Source organism: Malus domestica, chromosome 03 (genome assembly GCF_042453785.1).
Source record: "Malus domestica chromosome 03, GDT2T_hap1".
In the NCBI taxonomy this organism is placed as follows: Eukaryota; Viridiplantae; Streptophyta; class Magnoliopsida; order Rosales; family Rosaceae; genus Malus; species Malus domestica.
In genome coordinates this window covers 8,723,947-8,737,217 of record NC_091663.1, presented here as the reverse complement: position 1 = coordinate 8,737,217, position 13,271 = coordinate 8,723,947, and the positions used below count along the sequence as shown (strand labels likewise).

General features: G+C 34.2%; 2 protein-coding genes across 2 annotated transcripts; both read right to left on the bottom strand.

The window, feature by feature from the left end:
* Window positions 1-796: 796 nt before the first annotated feature.
* Window positions 797-4,856, bottom strand: LOC103418814 ((2S)-flavanone 2-hydroxylase-like). Its single transcript, XM_008356925.4, has 2 exons — window positions 3,865-4,856; window positions 797-1,668 (listed from the first exon to the last, which is right to left on the bottom strand). Exons 1-2 carry the CDS (start codon window positions 4,792-4,794, stop codon window positions 991-993), a joined length of 1,608 nt encoding a protein of 535 aa, XP_008355147.3. The 5' UTR covers window positions 4,795-4,856; the 3' UTR covers window positions 797-990.
* A 7,134-nt stretch (window positions 4,857-11,990) lies between these two features.
* On the bottom strand, window positions 11,991-12,572 carry LOC139194637 (uncharacterized mitochondrial protein AtMg00820-like). Its single transcript, XM_070819526.1, has one exon. The coding sequence runs from the start codon at window positions 12,570-12,572 to the stop codon at window positions 11,991-11,993; it is 582 nt and encodes a 193-aa protein (XP_070675627.1).
* Window positions 12,573-13,271: the final 699 nt, after the last annotated feature.

Genomic DNA, 13,271 nt, shown 5'->3' with positions numbered 1-13,271 from the left:
TTGTTGCAGTAAAAAAATTAAACACTTACTATAAAACCAAAAACCTTATCACCAAGCATAGAAAACAAACCTGCAGGGAGATACCAATCTAAAAAGTAGTTCAAAATGATACGAATCTAACAAACATTCATTGCAGCTGGAAATGATCCATTATAAATCTAAAACACACCATTCAATACTACGGTGGAGTGATATTCTTCTTTACATGTAAGTGAGAGATATGAGGTTCGGCTCTCGCAAAAAATGAATTTGAACAACATTAATTATTGCTAACTTGCACAATAATAAACAGCTCCATACCATTATTTACCACAAGTTTATACATTTTAATTATTGGTGTGCTAGAGGAGGTAAAGACAAATGAGAGAGAATATAAAGCACCTTTGACAAATAATTTTTATAGACACAAAATGTTGTTTGTGCCCATCTTCAGTAAAGAAGATGTCATTTGACCCCATTGGGCACGGTTTCCGTGCCCATTACTGTTTTGTGTTTACTTTTTTTAACATTGGGCACAGTAGATGGTGCCCTCTATGGAATGAGAACTGTTTAAGGAGTTTGGTGGTCAAACTGACACAAATTCTCAATTGTGCCCTTTGTTTTGTACCCAAAGCTCATTTTTGTTGTAGTGACACTAGAAGAATCACTTGTCAACCAAATTAATCATATGTCAACCATGCCAATAATAGCATTTGACATAAATAATAATTTAATACCTTGATAAAAACTGATTACAGATGTCTCTTGATTATTGGTTACTATGTAAATCAATGCCACGTCTGGAAAAGTTACAATATTTGTTAGGAAGTGATTAGTTCGCTGGTTAATTAGCTACTTTGTGCTTTAAGTAAAGCTTGTACCGTTCAGACATTACAGACATTACCTTTTTATTGGCACATTAAATCTGAAACCCACATCAAGGTCTCAAACTTTTTTATTAACAAAAGCTTTCAAACATTTTCATAATCAACAACATGATCACTACCTGCTTTACGGGTCAAGGACATCAAGTAGGTTGAGACGTGCCACTGGAATACAAACTAGATCATGGGCTCGAGGAGTTGTCATTCCTGGCCGTTCATCCATTTCAAGAATAAGATCGTTACCGTTCATTTTCTTCTGCTGTGGTCCTATAACTTTCCAATCAAAGCATTGAACCATAGCACCAAGTAGGCTTGGCAGCATTTGCATGACCAAGTTCACACCAGGGCATATCCTCCTCCCAGACCCAAACGGAAGCAGCTCAAAATGTTGCCCCCTAACATCTAATGCACTCGTTCCATCTCTTCCTCCACTGAGTGGTGGTGACAAGAATCTTTCAGGTTGAAAGTCCAAAGGATTTTCCCAGTACGTCGGGTCCCTTCCAATGGCCCAAACATTCACAAATAGCATTGTGTTTTCTGGGATCACATATTTTCCAAATTTACATTTTTCTACACATTTTCTTGTGACCACAGACACTGGTGGGTGTAGCCTACATGCTTCTTTTATGACGGCTTGGATGTATGGAAGGTTTGGACCGTCGGATTCTACGAGTAGTCGTTTGTTCCCCACGGCTTGATCAATCTCCTCCCTTACTTTCTTGAGCACCTTTGGATGGTTGATGAGCTCTGCCAGCGCCCACTCTATTAAAATGGCGGTTGCATCTGTACCTGCAGTGAAGAAACCCTGAAAAAGAACAATCTGTTCATGGGAAAGACTAAATTTATTGAGATAAACAATTAAGGGAGTGCATCTCCACTTTGAAGGAAATATGACACAATAGGGAGCTATATATAACTTATATGCGTATACATAAGAAATGAGTTTCTAGATGTTCACCCCATAATATTTAAAATTTTGAAGAGCATATGAGAGTCATAAAATATCTAATTCTTACACAATTTTTGAATGTAAATAACACTACTTCATGAAAAAGGATTAATTCAGGTGAGTCTCCTGCAATTTAATAACATTATGATAGTTCCACTACTGTGATTTATGAAAAGGTGATTTGAACTTAGATGCGTACAAGATATAACACACTTTCACAACCACTAGTATAGTTAATTTAGGTTGTGTAACCACACACATCAACAACTATTACAATGTTATATATGCATGCAAGACTGACGTTAACACAGCTCTTGAAAAACTAGAGTGCTGATCAAGAGTCCCTTTTATTCTCTCAATTCAATAAAACGCTCACAAGAGAGTGCTGATGGCACTCCCCTTTTGTCCTCTCAAATCAATAAAACCCTCACAAGAGTTCATGTCAAAAAGGACAGAGGAAAATCCGACCTAACGTGAGTTCGTGATACATGCATATGCAGTGGAGGAGTTACGATTTTCAGAGAAATCATGCATGCATCGCCGCATAGTCCTATATGTTTCGATTATTGGGTTGAACTCATGCCACGTCCAAAAATCATGCATACAAACCAAACCCTTGGTTATTTTTTATTTTTTATTTATTTTTGTCAAACGATACATTTTGTTAGATTAGAGGTCAGATTTCACCGTCATGCAAAAACTCAACATCTTTCCACCACTATGGTAAAGAGGCACTTGCTGAAAAACCAAACACTTGTCTTCATTATCAAGTTTTTTTATACAACGATTTGTTTACATTAATGAGGGAAAAAACTACGGGGTAAGTGGAGTTTAATCCTTGGCTAAGATCAACTTTTCATAAAAACCTGGTATAAGATAAAAATTTACATTAATCCCTTGACTGGATGTCGACCTCAGGATTAACATTAAAACTCATATTTCATTGGATTTAATGTCTTTCTGTGTATTTTAGTTCTTAAAATACCCCCACAATTAATATTTGATTTGAGTACATTTCCTCCTATAAAAGATAACTACATCTAAAAACAATTGAGCTATCAAATAAGAAATTCAGTTACATATCAAATAAGAAAACGAAATTATTGATTAGAATTCAAAAAGTTTCATATCACAATGAAACAAAACTCGAGAAATCAAATTTTAATGAATACATCATACCAAATAAGTAAATAATGTATCTAAACCATGGTACCTATACCATAGTATCTATATAGATACATGGTACCTAATACATAGTACCTGCAAATTAAAAAGACATTCTTAGAATTTTAACATACCTCAACCATGGTACCTATGTTGGATTTGTGTACCTCATTTCTATAGTGTGCCAAAATATAGAGGAGCTAATGGCATGAGAACTATTTGAAACCATGTGCAGCACAAATATGCAGATCATATATACAAATATTGAACTAATATATATCAGGTATCCAACAAACAAACAGCAAATCCTACAACAACAACAACAAAACAAAAAATCCCACACGATTTTAGTGGAAATGCTAAACTTCCTAGACAAAGAAACGAATCTGCACAACACCATAGAAGAGGACGATGAAAGATTCATACAACTGAACTTTTGTCTTTAAAATGGACAACAATTGAAAATATATTAAGTAATAATTGCACACTCATAACTCAGCATTTAAAATTTGTTATTGTCCATCATCACATAAGGACAATGTTGGAAAAATAGAATCAACAAAACCACCCAGAAAACTAAATGCTAACATGGATAATATATATTGACATGGATGTGTAGTCAAGGGACTATAATCAATATTTAATCTTGCATAAGACATTTCTCTAACTATAATCTTAACCAAGGATTAAAATCGCATTTTCTAAAAAAGGAAATTAGTATCAAAATTGCTATCATAAAATTCAAATATAAAATTTCTCACTTACAAGTAAAGTGAAAACCACTATCAAGTTTTCTTTCATGCATTTTCCAAAAATCATGCATATGTTACTAAACTAATTAATAAACACAGAAAAATTCAATTTGAGCCAAAAACAGTTTTTACGTACCATGATTAAAGCCTTGATGTGAACTCTGGTAAATTTGACACCCTCAATCTCACCACTCCCTTTTTCCAACAAATCAAGCAAAACATCAAGAAAATCCTTCAACACCATCTCCTCTTCAACATTGCCTCCTCCATTTTTCATGTTTTTCTTCCTCAGTTCTTCACGTTCTGAAATAACCTTCTCCATCAACGCGTCGTATCTCCTATGAGTGTTTTCAATTCTCTTCCCAAATCCCTGCAAATCCAACTTCTTGCAAAACCAAACAAAATCGGACAAATTAAACTCCCCAAAAATCCTTGTTACCTCTCTCGCCACAAGCCTAGCCTCCTCATCTCTGCCTTCGGCACTAGACCCCTTAGAATTCCCCAACATCATTTTTGCGATCACATTGTTGAAATTCCTTGGTAACTCCTCGGTGAGATTGATAGCTTCACCACTCTCAGCTTTCTTGGCCAAGAGCCTCAAAAGACTTAGGTACTCTTGGGTTCGAATCGAAGCAAAGTTGCTGACATTACGATTGCTTAGGAACTCATTAACGCTGAGCTTCTTGATCAATTTATAATAAGGCCCGTAGGGTGCAAATCCTGGGGTAGAGTAATTGTAGGTCAGGCGTTCGATGGCGATGGTTTGAGCACGGGATATGAAGGACAGCTCGTGGGTTTTGAGGAACTCTTTTGCAATCTCTGGCGAGGTAACCACAATGCATGGGACGGAGCCAAGACGGAGAGAGAATAAGGGGCCAAACTGCAGGGAGAGTTTGTAGAAAGATCGGTGGAGGAGAGGACCGAGGAGGTAGAAGTGGCCGATGATGGGTAGGGCTAAGGGGCTTGGAGGGAGTAGGGTTTCGGATTTGGAGACAAAGACTGGACGGAGAAGAAGAGGGATGGTCAAGAGAAAAGAGAAGAGGAAGAGGAGCTCGAGGACTGCCATGGTTAATTGTGAGAGGAAGAATAATGGTTGATAAGTTTTTGGAAACTCCAAAGGGTGGTCGTTGATCCTATATGTGCATGTATAAAGTGATCTGTCCAAAAAGTATGTATGAATAAAAATTGAGCAAAAACCCAACTAGCTCTACTTTATTTTATTTTATTTTATATTTTTTTTTTTAATTATCTTATCGTGGAAATTGCCATTTTAAATTAATCAATCGAGTGAAGAATTGATATATATAAGCACGCTCAGAGACACGTAGGGAACAGATACGAGAAGACTCACAAAATACCACGGATTTCCTGCAACTTACTTCCACTTCCATATCATTAGCAATTTCAACCTATTTATCGTCCTTCCCTTTATACATGCTCATTGCAGTGGCTACAATAATCGTAATAGAAAACTTTATTTTAATCCTTGGTAAAAATAACTTTTAGATTAAATCATGAGTAAGATCAAAATCTAATTTTAGTCCTTTGATACATTAATAATCTCATTTATTAATTATTTTTTAATTTTTTAATTTTTTCTTTTTTTTTAATATATTAATTTTGTTTCATTATAATTTTCATTTTCATTTCATTTATCTTAATATATTTTGTTGTAAACATTTAGATAAATTAATTTTTGTTATACAATATATTTCGGTGTACTTTGTCTTCTTCATTTATGTACATTAAATTCATTATAATACATTTTGGTACACATATTTTCGTACATACATTTCGATACAAACATTTAGGTACATTAATTCAATATAATACATTTCGGTACTAACATTTCAGTGCATACATTTCGGTACACACATTTAGATACATTAATTTAATATAATACATTTCAGTGCATATATTTTGGTACATACATTTCGGTACTAACATTTAAATACATTAGTTCGATATAATACATTTTAGTACTAAGTACATTAGTTGTGTCTTTCAAGTTTGAAGAATGTTAAATAAAATTAATAAATTAAAAAACTCTTTTTTGGTCAAAAAATAAATTAAAATTTGTATATTAATAAATTTAAATACTTAATGGGTGACATTAAATAAAATGCACATTAATTATTTTGAAGTAAGAACAGATCAAGGAATTATAATCAATAAGTAATCTAACACCAAGTTTATTTTAAATTTCAAACTTCTTATAGGATTAAAGTTAAAAACCCCTAATCGTAATCGGAATCCGAGTCCTTAGTCAATCCTAAGAACTGGAAGAATTCCCCACCAGGACCTTCTGGACGGCCAATACTTGGGAGCCTTCCTCAACTCCTCAACAAACGCCTTCATGACGAGTTCCTTGATCTGTCCAAAATTCATGGCCCGCTCTTTAGCCTGAAATTAGGTTTAAAGCCAGCCATCGTGATATCGTCACCGGAAGTGGTTTCTAAAACCCTAAGGCAGCATGAAGCTGTTTTCTCCAGTCGTACCGTCACCGAGGCCATCCGTGTCATTACGTATGATACCAAGTCCATTGTATATGCTGCCATGGCTAGTCCACGCTGGAGAGTAATTAAAAAAAAGTGATAATTAGAATCCCCTGCAATTTTTTAACAACTTTTAGATCAAACATTTGTTTCTTTTTAAGATTTGATTAAGACGCTTTAACCAACAGCAACGTCAACATTTGTTGTTTATTTAAATTACATATTTTTTTAAGCTCAAATTCTAATTATATTAGAATCCCCTGCAATTTTTTAACAACTTTTAGATCAAACATTTGTTTCTTTTTAAGATTTGATTAAGACACTTTAACCAAGAGCCACGTCAACATTTGTTGTTTATTTAAATTACATATTTTTTTAAGCTAAAATTCTAATTATCGGTTTCCAAATATGTCCTTTTAAGAGTTTTTTATTTTTATTTTTATTTTTATGTGGCCTCTTTTTTAGGGGAATATTTTCTTCTTGCTCATAATGTTTGGAAATTAATCTTCACGTTTGAAATTTGTGATCTCCCATGTTTGAAATTCAAATGAAATTTTTCATTTTGGTTGGTGGTTGTTTTTACAAATTTATCTAGTTCCCGTTTGGCAACAAGAGAGGATCTTGTGTTTGCTTGGCTTCACATCGGTGTCATCGGAGCTTGATTTAAAGAGTGTAGTTCATATGAATATAATGCGCATTAATAATGTTTTTTTTGCAACAAGCTATATTTTGGAAGAGATTGGTTTCGAAATTTTTAATTGTGCTTGGCAACGATTAGATAGCAACCAAGCAACTCATCAGGTTGTGAAGAAAATGAACTGTGACTTTCTTTAATGGATTGGGGATCCTCCAGTATGGCTGGTATATTTTCTTGATACATATCATATAGCACAAGTGAAATTATATCTTATATTATTTTGAAAGACAATATGTTCCAGAATATGTGAGTTCTTCAAAGTCTGTGTTAGACACTCCCAATAATTGCGATGGCGAAGAACCAGCTCCAATTTGACCAAATTTTTAAAAGCAGGCAGATATGAAACCTGCAAGAAAGATTACTATTCACACAAAAAAACGTGTAAGAAGAATGCCAAATAATGTGTACAAGCTAGGGCACAGTTACCTTCAAAATTGGAACTTCAAGAGTGAGATATTTTAATTACAATAAAAAATATGTTTGTTACGGTAACCTTCAAAATTAAATATTACTTTACGTACCAAATGACTGGTACGTTCAAAATTAAATATTAGTTTACGTACCAAATGACTAGTACGTTCCAAACTCACATTGCACAAACAATATTTAGTACGTTTTTAATTACAATAACAAACATGTTTGTTACGGTAATTACATTACGTACCAAATGACTGGTACGTTCAAAATTAAATATTATTTTACGTACCAAATAACTGGTACATTCAAAATTAAATATTAGTTTATGTACCAAATGACTGGTACGTTCAAACTAATACTATTTTATGTACCAAAGGACTGGTACGTTCAAAATTAATATTACTTTACGTAACAAATACGTGGTAGGTTCAAAATTAACATCACTTTATGTAACAAATGACATGTAGGTTCAAAATTAATATTATTTATGTACCAAATTAATGACTGGTACGTTTAAAATTAATATTACTTTATGTACCAAATGACTGGTACGTTCAAAATAATATTACTTTAAGTACAAAATAAGTGTTACGGACTAAATTATCATTACGTATCGAGCAAAAACACTGCTACATTACAAACTCGCTTTACATGCCGTACCAAATATATATACATACCAAAATGTACATTAAATGTACCAAAGCACAAGGCAAAGCGTACCTATATTATGCGCTCATGATTCAGCAATAGTTCAATTGCAGCTACAAATTAAGAGGGTTAGAAGAGGAGTGGAAGACCTTTTTTCTTCATAAGAAAAACAAAATCATGCACGAGGGACATAAGTTGTCATGGAGGTGGAAAGATTTTCTGGTAGGAAATAATTATGATTAATATATATTATGAAATTCAAATGCTTCTTATATGCAAGGAGGATATGTATTAAGCAGTATTTGTTTTGTTCAAACTCTGAGATATAAGTTAGGCAAGAATTTAGGAAACCTTTTTTTTTTTTTTTTGTTATCGTGAAGAATTTAGGATTCTAGGCATCAATGTTTTTCTTTGATAAAATCTATGGCAGGCTTTGTAATTTAAGTACTATAAAAAGGGCAAATAAAAACCATATGACACTAAAATTGTAGGAAAATGTTTAATCAAATTTCTAAATGAACAGATGTTTAGTCTAAAAAATTAAAAATGCAGGTGCCTATATCAAAACGTCCCTAAAAAAAATCCTAACGGAAGAGCTCTTCTCTCAGAAGGCCTTTGAGGATTTTGAACCAATTCGCAAGCAACAGGTTTGTTTGTTAATTATTGTTGAGGGATGGGTTCAAAAAACCGAAAACCGAAAAAAAAAAATTTGAACCGAAAAAGGAAAAACCGAATCGAACCAAATGTATGCCCATAATTTTTTTTTTTTTTTTTTGGTGAAACTTTGTTGCCAAGTTTGAAACTAAGACTAAGGCTTTTTCAAGGAGCATACTTGATTCAGTTAGGGAATATATTCCATTGGTTATAATTGAAAGTTTTGGAAGGTTTTGGAACTTGGAAAAGCTTCTCTATTTGTTTGCTTTTTGAATGGATATGGTGATCATTGTTCTATGCAATTGAGGTAGTTGATAGATTAAGGTTAGTTTATATGATCTTGTATATGTACAACTACCTTCCCACTTTCCCCATTTTCTTATTATTAGTCCACCAATGCAAGCCTCTTTCCTAAATTTCATATTAAAAAAATGATCAAGTTTTATAAAATTAAAAAAATAAATAAAAACCAAACCGAAACCGTACCGAAACCAAACCAAACCCAAAGAAAATCGAACCGAAGTTTTGGTTCGATATTAGTTTTGGCAAAAAATCTAACCAAATGAAACCGAACCCACCCCTAGTCTGTTGAGGATCGCATAATATTAATTAAATGTTCCAACTTATTATTTGGTATTTACAGGCACTAGAAAGATTACCTACTTTAATTATATTTTGTAAACCACATACTGTAGCAGTTGTTGGTTGGAATACTTCTTTAAATACTAAAGAAAGAATCCAACCATTAAACGACCCATTATGTAGTCTACATAATAAGATCTAAAAACATGATTTATTTATAGCGTAATGCTACATTTACCATCTATTTGTACCATCTCTCTAATAAGTATGGCCCACCAACGCATGTGGTCTCATCTCTATTAGAGAGATGATACAAACAAAGATGCAAAATAGATTGTAAGAAATTAGCATTTGTGTTTTGTACCATCTCTCTAATAGAGATGAAACCCACATATATATATGTAACATTATTATATTTTCTGTTTCTTCTAATAATGCTAATAACTTAGGACTTTAAAATAAAAATATATATATACACCTCTCATTTACAAGTGAGAATGGATACATGCTGTTAAAGACAACTCCTTTATAAAGAAAAAACTTACAAAGCCATATCATTATCGACAAAGGGTAATTTAGGGTTGAAATAATTCTTTTAGTTTTTTCTAGCAGTTTCCCAATAGCACTAAGGTAAGTGGAAAGAATATTGCTTTCCACCCATGTGATTTCAAACACAATTATTGGCATCCAGAAAACTACGTACATATCCTATATTTCGGAGATTCTCTCTAGCAGTTTCCCAATAGCACTAAGGTAAGTGGAAAGAATATTGCTTTCCACCCATGTGATTTCAAACATAATTATTGGCATCCAGAAAACTACATACATATCCTATCTTTTGGAGATTCTCCACAATATAGCACTCAAAACTAAATAAGTTAGCATTCCAAAAAATTAATTGTATATTCTCAATTTTTTATATTTAAAAAGAAAAATACACTTATGAAGAGTATACAATGAGATTTTTTATAGTGCGAATAAGTAAGAACAGCACCCAACCAAATTAGTATGTGAATAAAATGTTTGTCAAAAATGTGTATAAAGAAAAGTTAACAATCTTAACCGTTTCATTTGTTCGTATAGGTTCATGGCGGGTTGCTCAAGCATCTCTACTCAACTTCATTGTCAAAGAATTCAGTGAACATTGCAGAGGTGGCCTTCGTGGCCTCGGGCAACATTGTGAGTAACACAGTATGCAGTAAGAACCTTTTTGATAGCACAAAAAAGCAAGGGAAGGGTTTACCAAAAAAAAAAAAGAAAAACAGCAAGGGAGGGAGCTAAAGCATACATTCTGGAGTTAATGCAAATTCTTGGCTTACTTAACGTTGCTGCATGTAAGAAGAGAAGCTTGAAGCTTTAAAAATGGAGGTTTCACACTTAGAGAGAGAAAGGGATTGCAGAAAGTTAGAGAGAGTATGAGAAAACAATTCTTCTGTATTATTTTTTTTTTTACACTGAATCCTTACAAGCTATCTCTATATATACTTCACTTTCCTTACGAACTAAGCAAGCTCATAACAAACTTAACAAACTTATCAGCTTAATCTTTTGACACATGGCAACACATCAGCCGTTGGATTGATCCTGTGCTTTTATACCTTTACATCCCTCCTCAATCTCATGCTTATTAGAACTCAGCATGAGATTGGAACAATGATCTTGAAACAGAGAAATAGACAATCCTTTAGTAAGAACGTCAGCAAATTGCTCCTTGGAAGAGACATGTTGCACAGCTAAGTCACCTCTGATAACACGTTCCTTGACAAAATGGTAGTCTATCTCAATATGTTTCGCTCTTGAATGAAAGACATGATTAGAGGACAATGCTATTGCTGAAATATTATCACAGAACAAAACGGGAGCATCATATAAAGGAACATGAAGATCACTTAGAAGCTGCCTTATCAAAGAGACTTCTGTAGCAATAATGGCAAGTGTTCTATATTCAGCCTCAGTAGAGGATCTGGACACCGTGTGTTGTTTCTTAGGGGCCCAAAAAAATAGGAGTGTTACCAAGATAAACAACATAGCTAGACGTTAACCGTCGATCATTAGGATCCCCGGCCCAATCTGCATCGCTATAAGCTTGAAGATGTAGTGGTCCAGGAGTGAAATGAATGCCAAAATCAAGAGTTTCACTAAGATACCTTAAAATTCGTTTCACTGCAACTACATGAATATCCAGAGGATTGTATAAATTGGCAACATTGATTGACTGCAAATGCAATATCTACCTAGTAAAGGACAAATATTGTAATGCACCAACAATACTACGATATTGTTCTGGTCTATGATACGGTGTTCATTCGATCTTTGATAACTTGTGATAAGGAGGACATGGTGTGACACATGATTTTGCATCTTGCATATCGACTTTGGCTAGAAGATCTTGAATATACTTGGTTTGGGAAACAAACAAGCATGTGTTCTTGTAAGTAATCTGTAAACCTAATAAGTAATGTAAATTATCCAAATCCTTCATATCGAATTCTTGTGTCAAGGTCAAAATGACTTCAGAAATAAGAGATGAACTGTTGCCAGTTAGGATGATATCATCCACATAAAGTAATAAAATCACAATACCAGTAGGGGTCTTCTTGACAAACAAAGAAAGATCTGCAAGAAAGGCATTGAAGCCTAAACCCAGTAAGAAACTTGTAAATTTCTCATTCCATGCCTTGGGAGTCTGTTTAAGGCCCATCAACGATTTCTAAAGTTTGAAAACATAATTGGAAGGATGAGAAGAACTCACAAACCCAAGAGGCTGACTCATATAAACTTCTTGAAGTAGATCACCATGTAAAACACATTTCGAACATCCAATTGTTTTAAACTCCAATTAAATTGAGCTGCAACGGCTAGAATTAACCTGACAGTGGTTAGCTTGACTACGAGACAGAAAGTCTCAGTATAGTTTATGCCCTCCTCTTGACTATATCCTTTAGCTACAAGGCGAGCTTTATACTTCGTTATAGACCCATTTGGATTCTTCTTAAGCATGTACACCCACTTACAACCAACCAAGTTTTTGCCAACAAGAAGAGGTACAAATGTCCAAGTCTTCTGAGCTTCCAAAGCATTGATCTCATCTTGCAAGGCAACCTGCCATTCTGGAACTTTACTAGCTGTTTTGTAAGAAAATGGTTCTGTAATAGGCACAACTGATGATGTGACAGAAGTTGAGAAAGCTTTTCTCTTAGAAATCCCACTCTTCGACCTTGTTTGCATCGGATGAAGACTTACATAAGGTACTAGCAGCACCACACTTAGACTTTCTTGTTGGAAATCAAGATCCACAAGGATTGGAGATTGTGTTGCTGGGAGAAGAGCTAACAAGGATGAGTGTGACATGTCTGGGTTAATAGTAGGTATAGGCAAAGGCATCAGATTGGTGGGAAAAGAATTCAATAACTCTGGAGCTGTAATGAGAGATGTTTAAGACTTTGAAGCACTAGGGATCATAGAAAAAGACTCTGGATCTCGAGGGGCTGAATGCAATGATGTAGATGATGGTTGAGATGATGAGGATGTGTATGATTCAACAACATTATGAAGTGTGACTGATGGTGGTACAACATGTGAAGAAGACAATGATGGTGTCTATGTAACATGAGATTGAGAAATGAGATCTAACTAGGGATAAGTGTTCTCATCAAAGATTACATGTCTTCACACATAAAACTTGTTGGTAATGGGATTAAAATAGATATACCCCTTATATTGGCCAGCATATCCCAAAAATATGTACTGTGCAGTTTTGGACTTAAACTTAAAAGTATTGTAGTGTCTCAATAAGGGAAAACAACTACATCCAAAACCTTTAAATATGTTAACACTAGTGTTTACTGAAACAAACAAGTATATGGAGACTGCTTGGACAAAGTTTGACATGGCATTCTATTTATTAAATAAACAGAAATTGCACAGGCATGGAACCAAAACTGTGAAGGGAAATGAGCTGTTTGAAGAAGAGTGGGAGCAGTTTCAAGAATATGGCTATGGTTTCTCTCAACAAGGCCATTTTGCTCAGGTGTATAAGGACAAAACTTG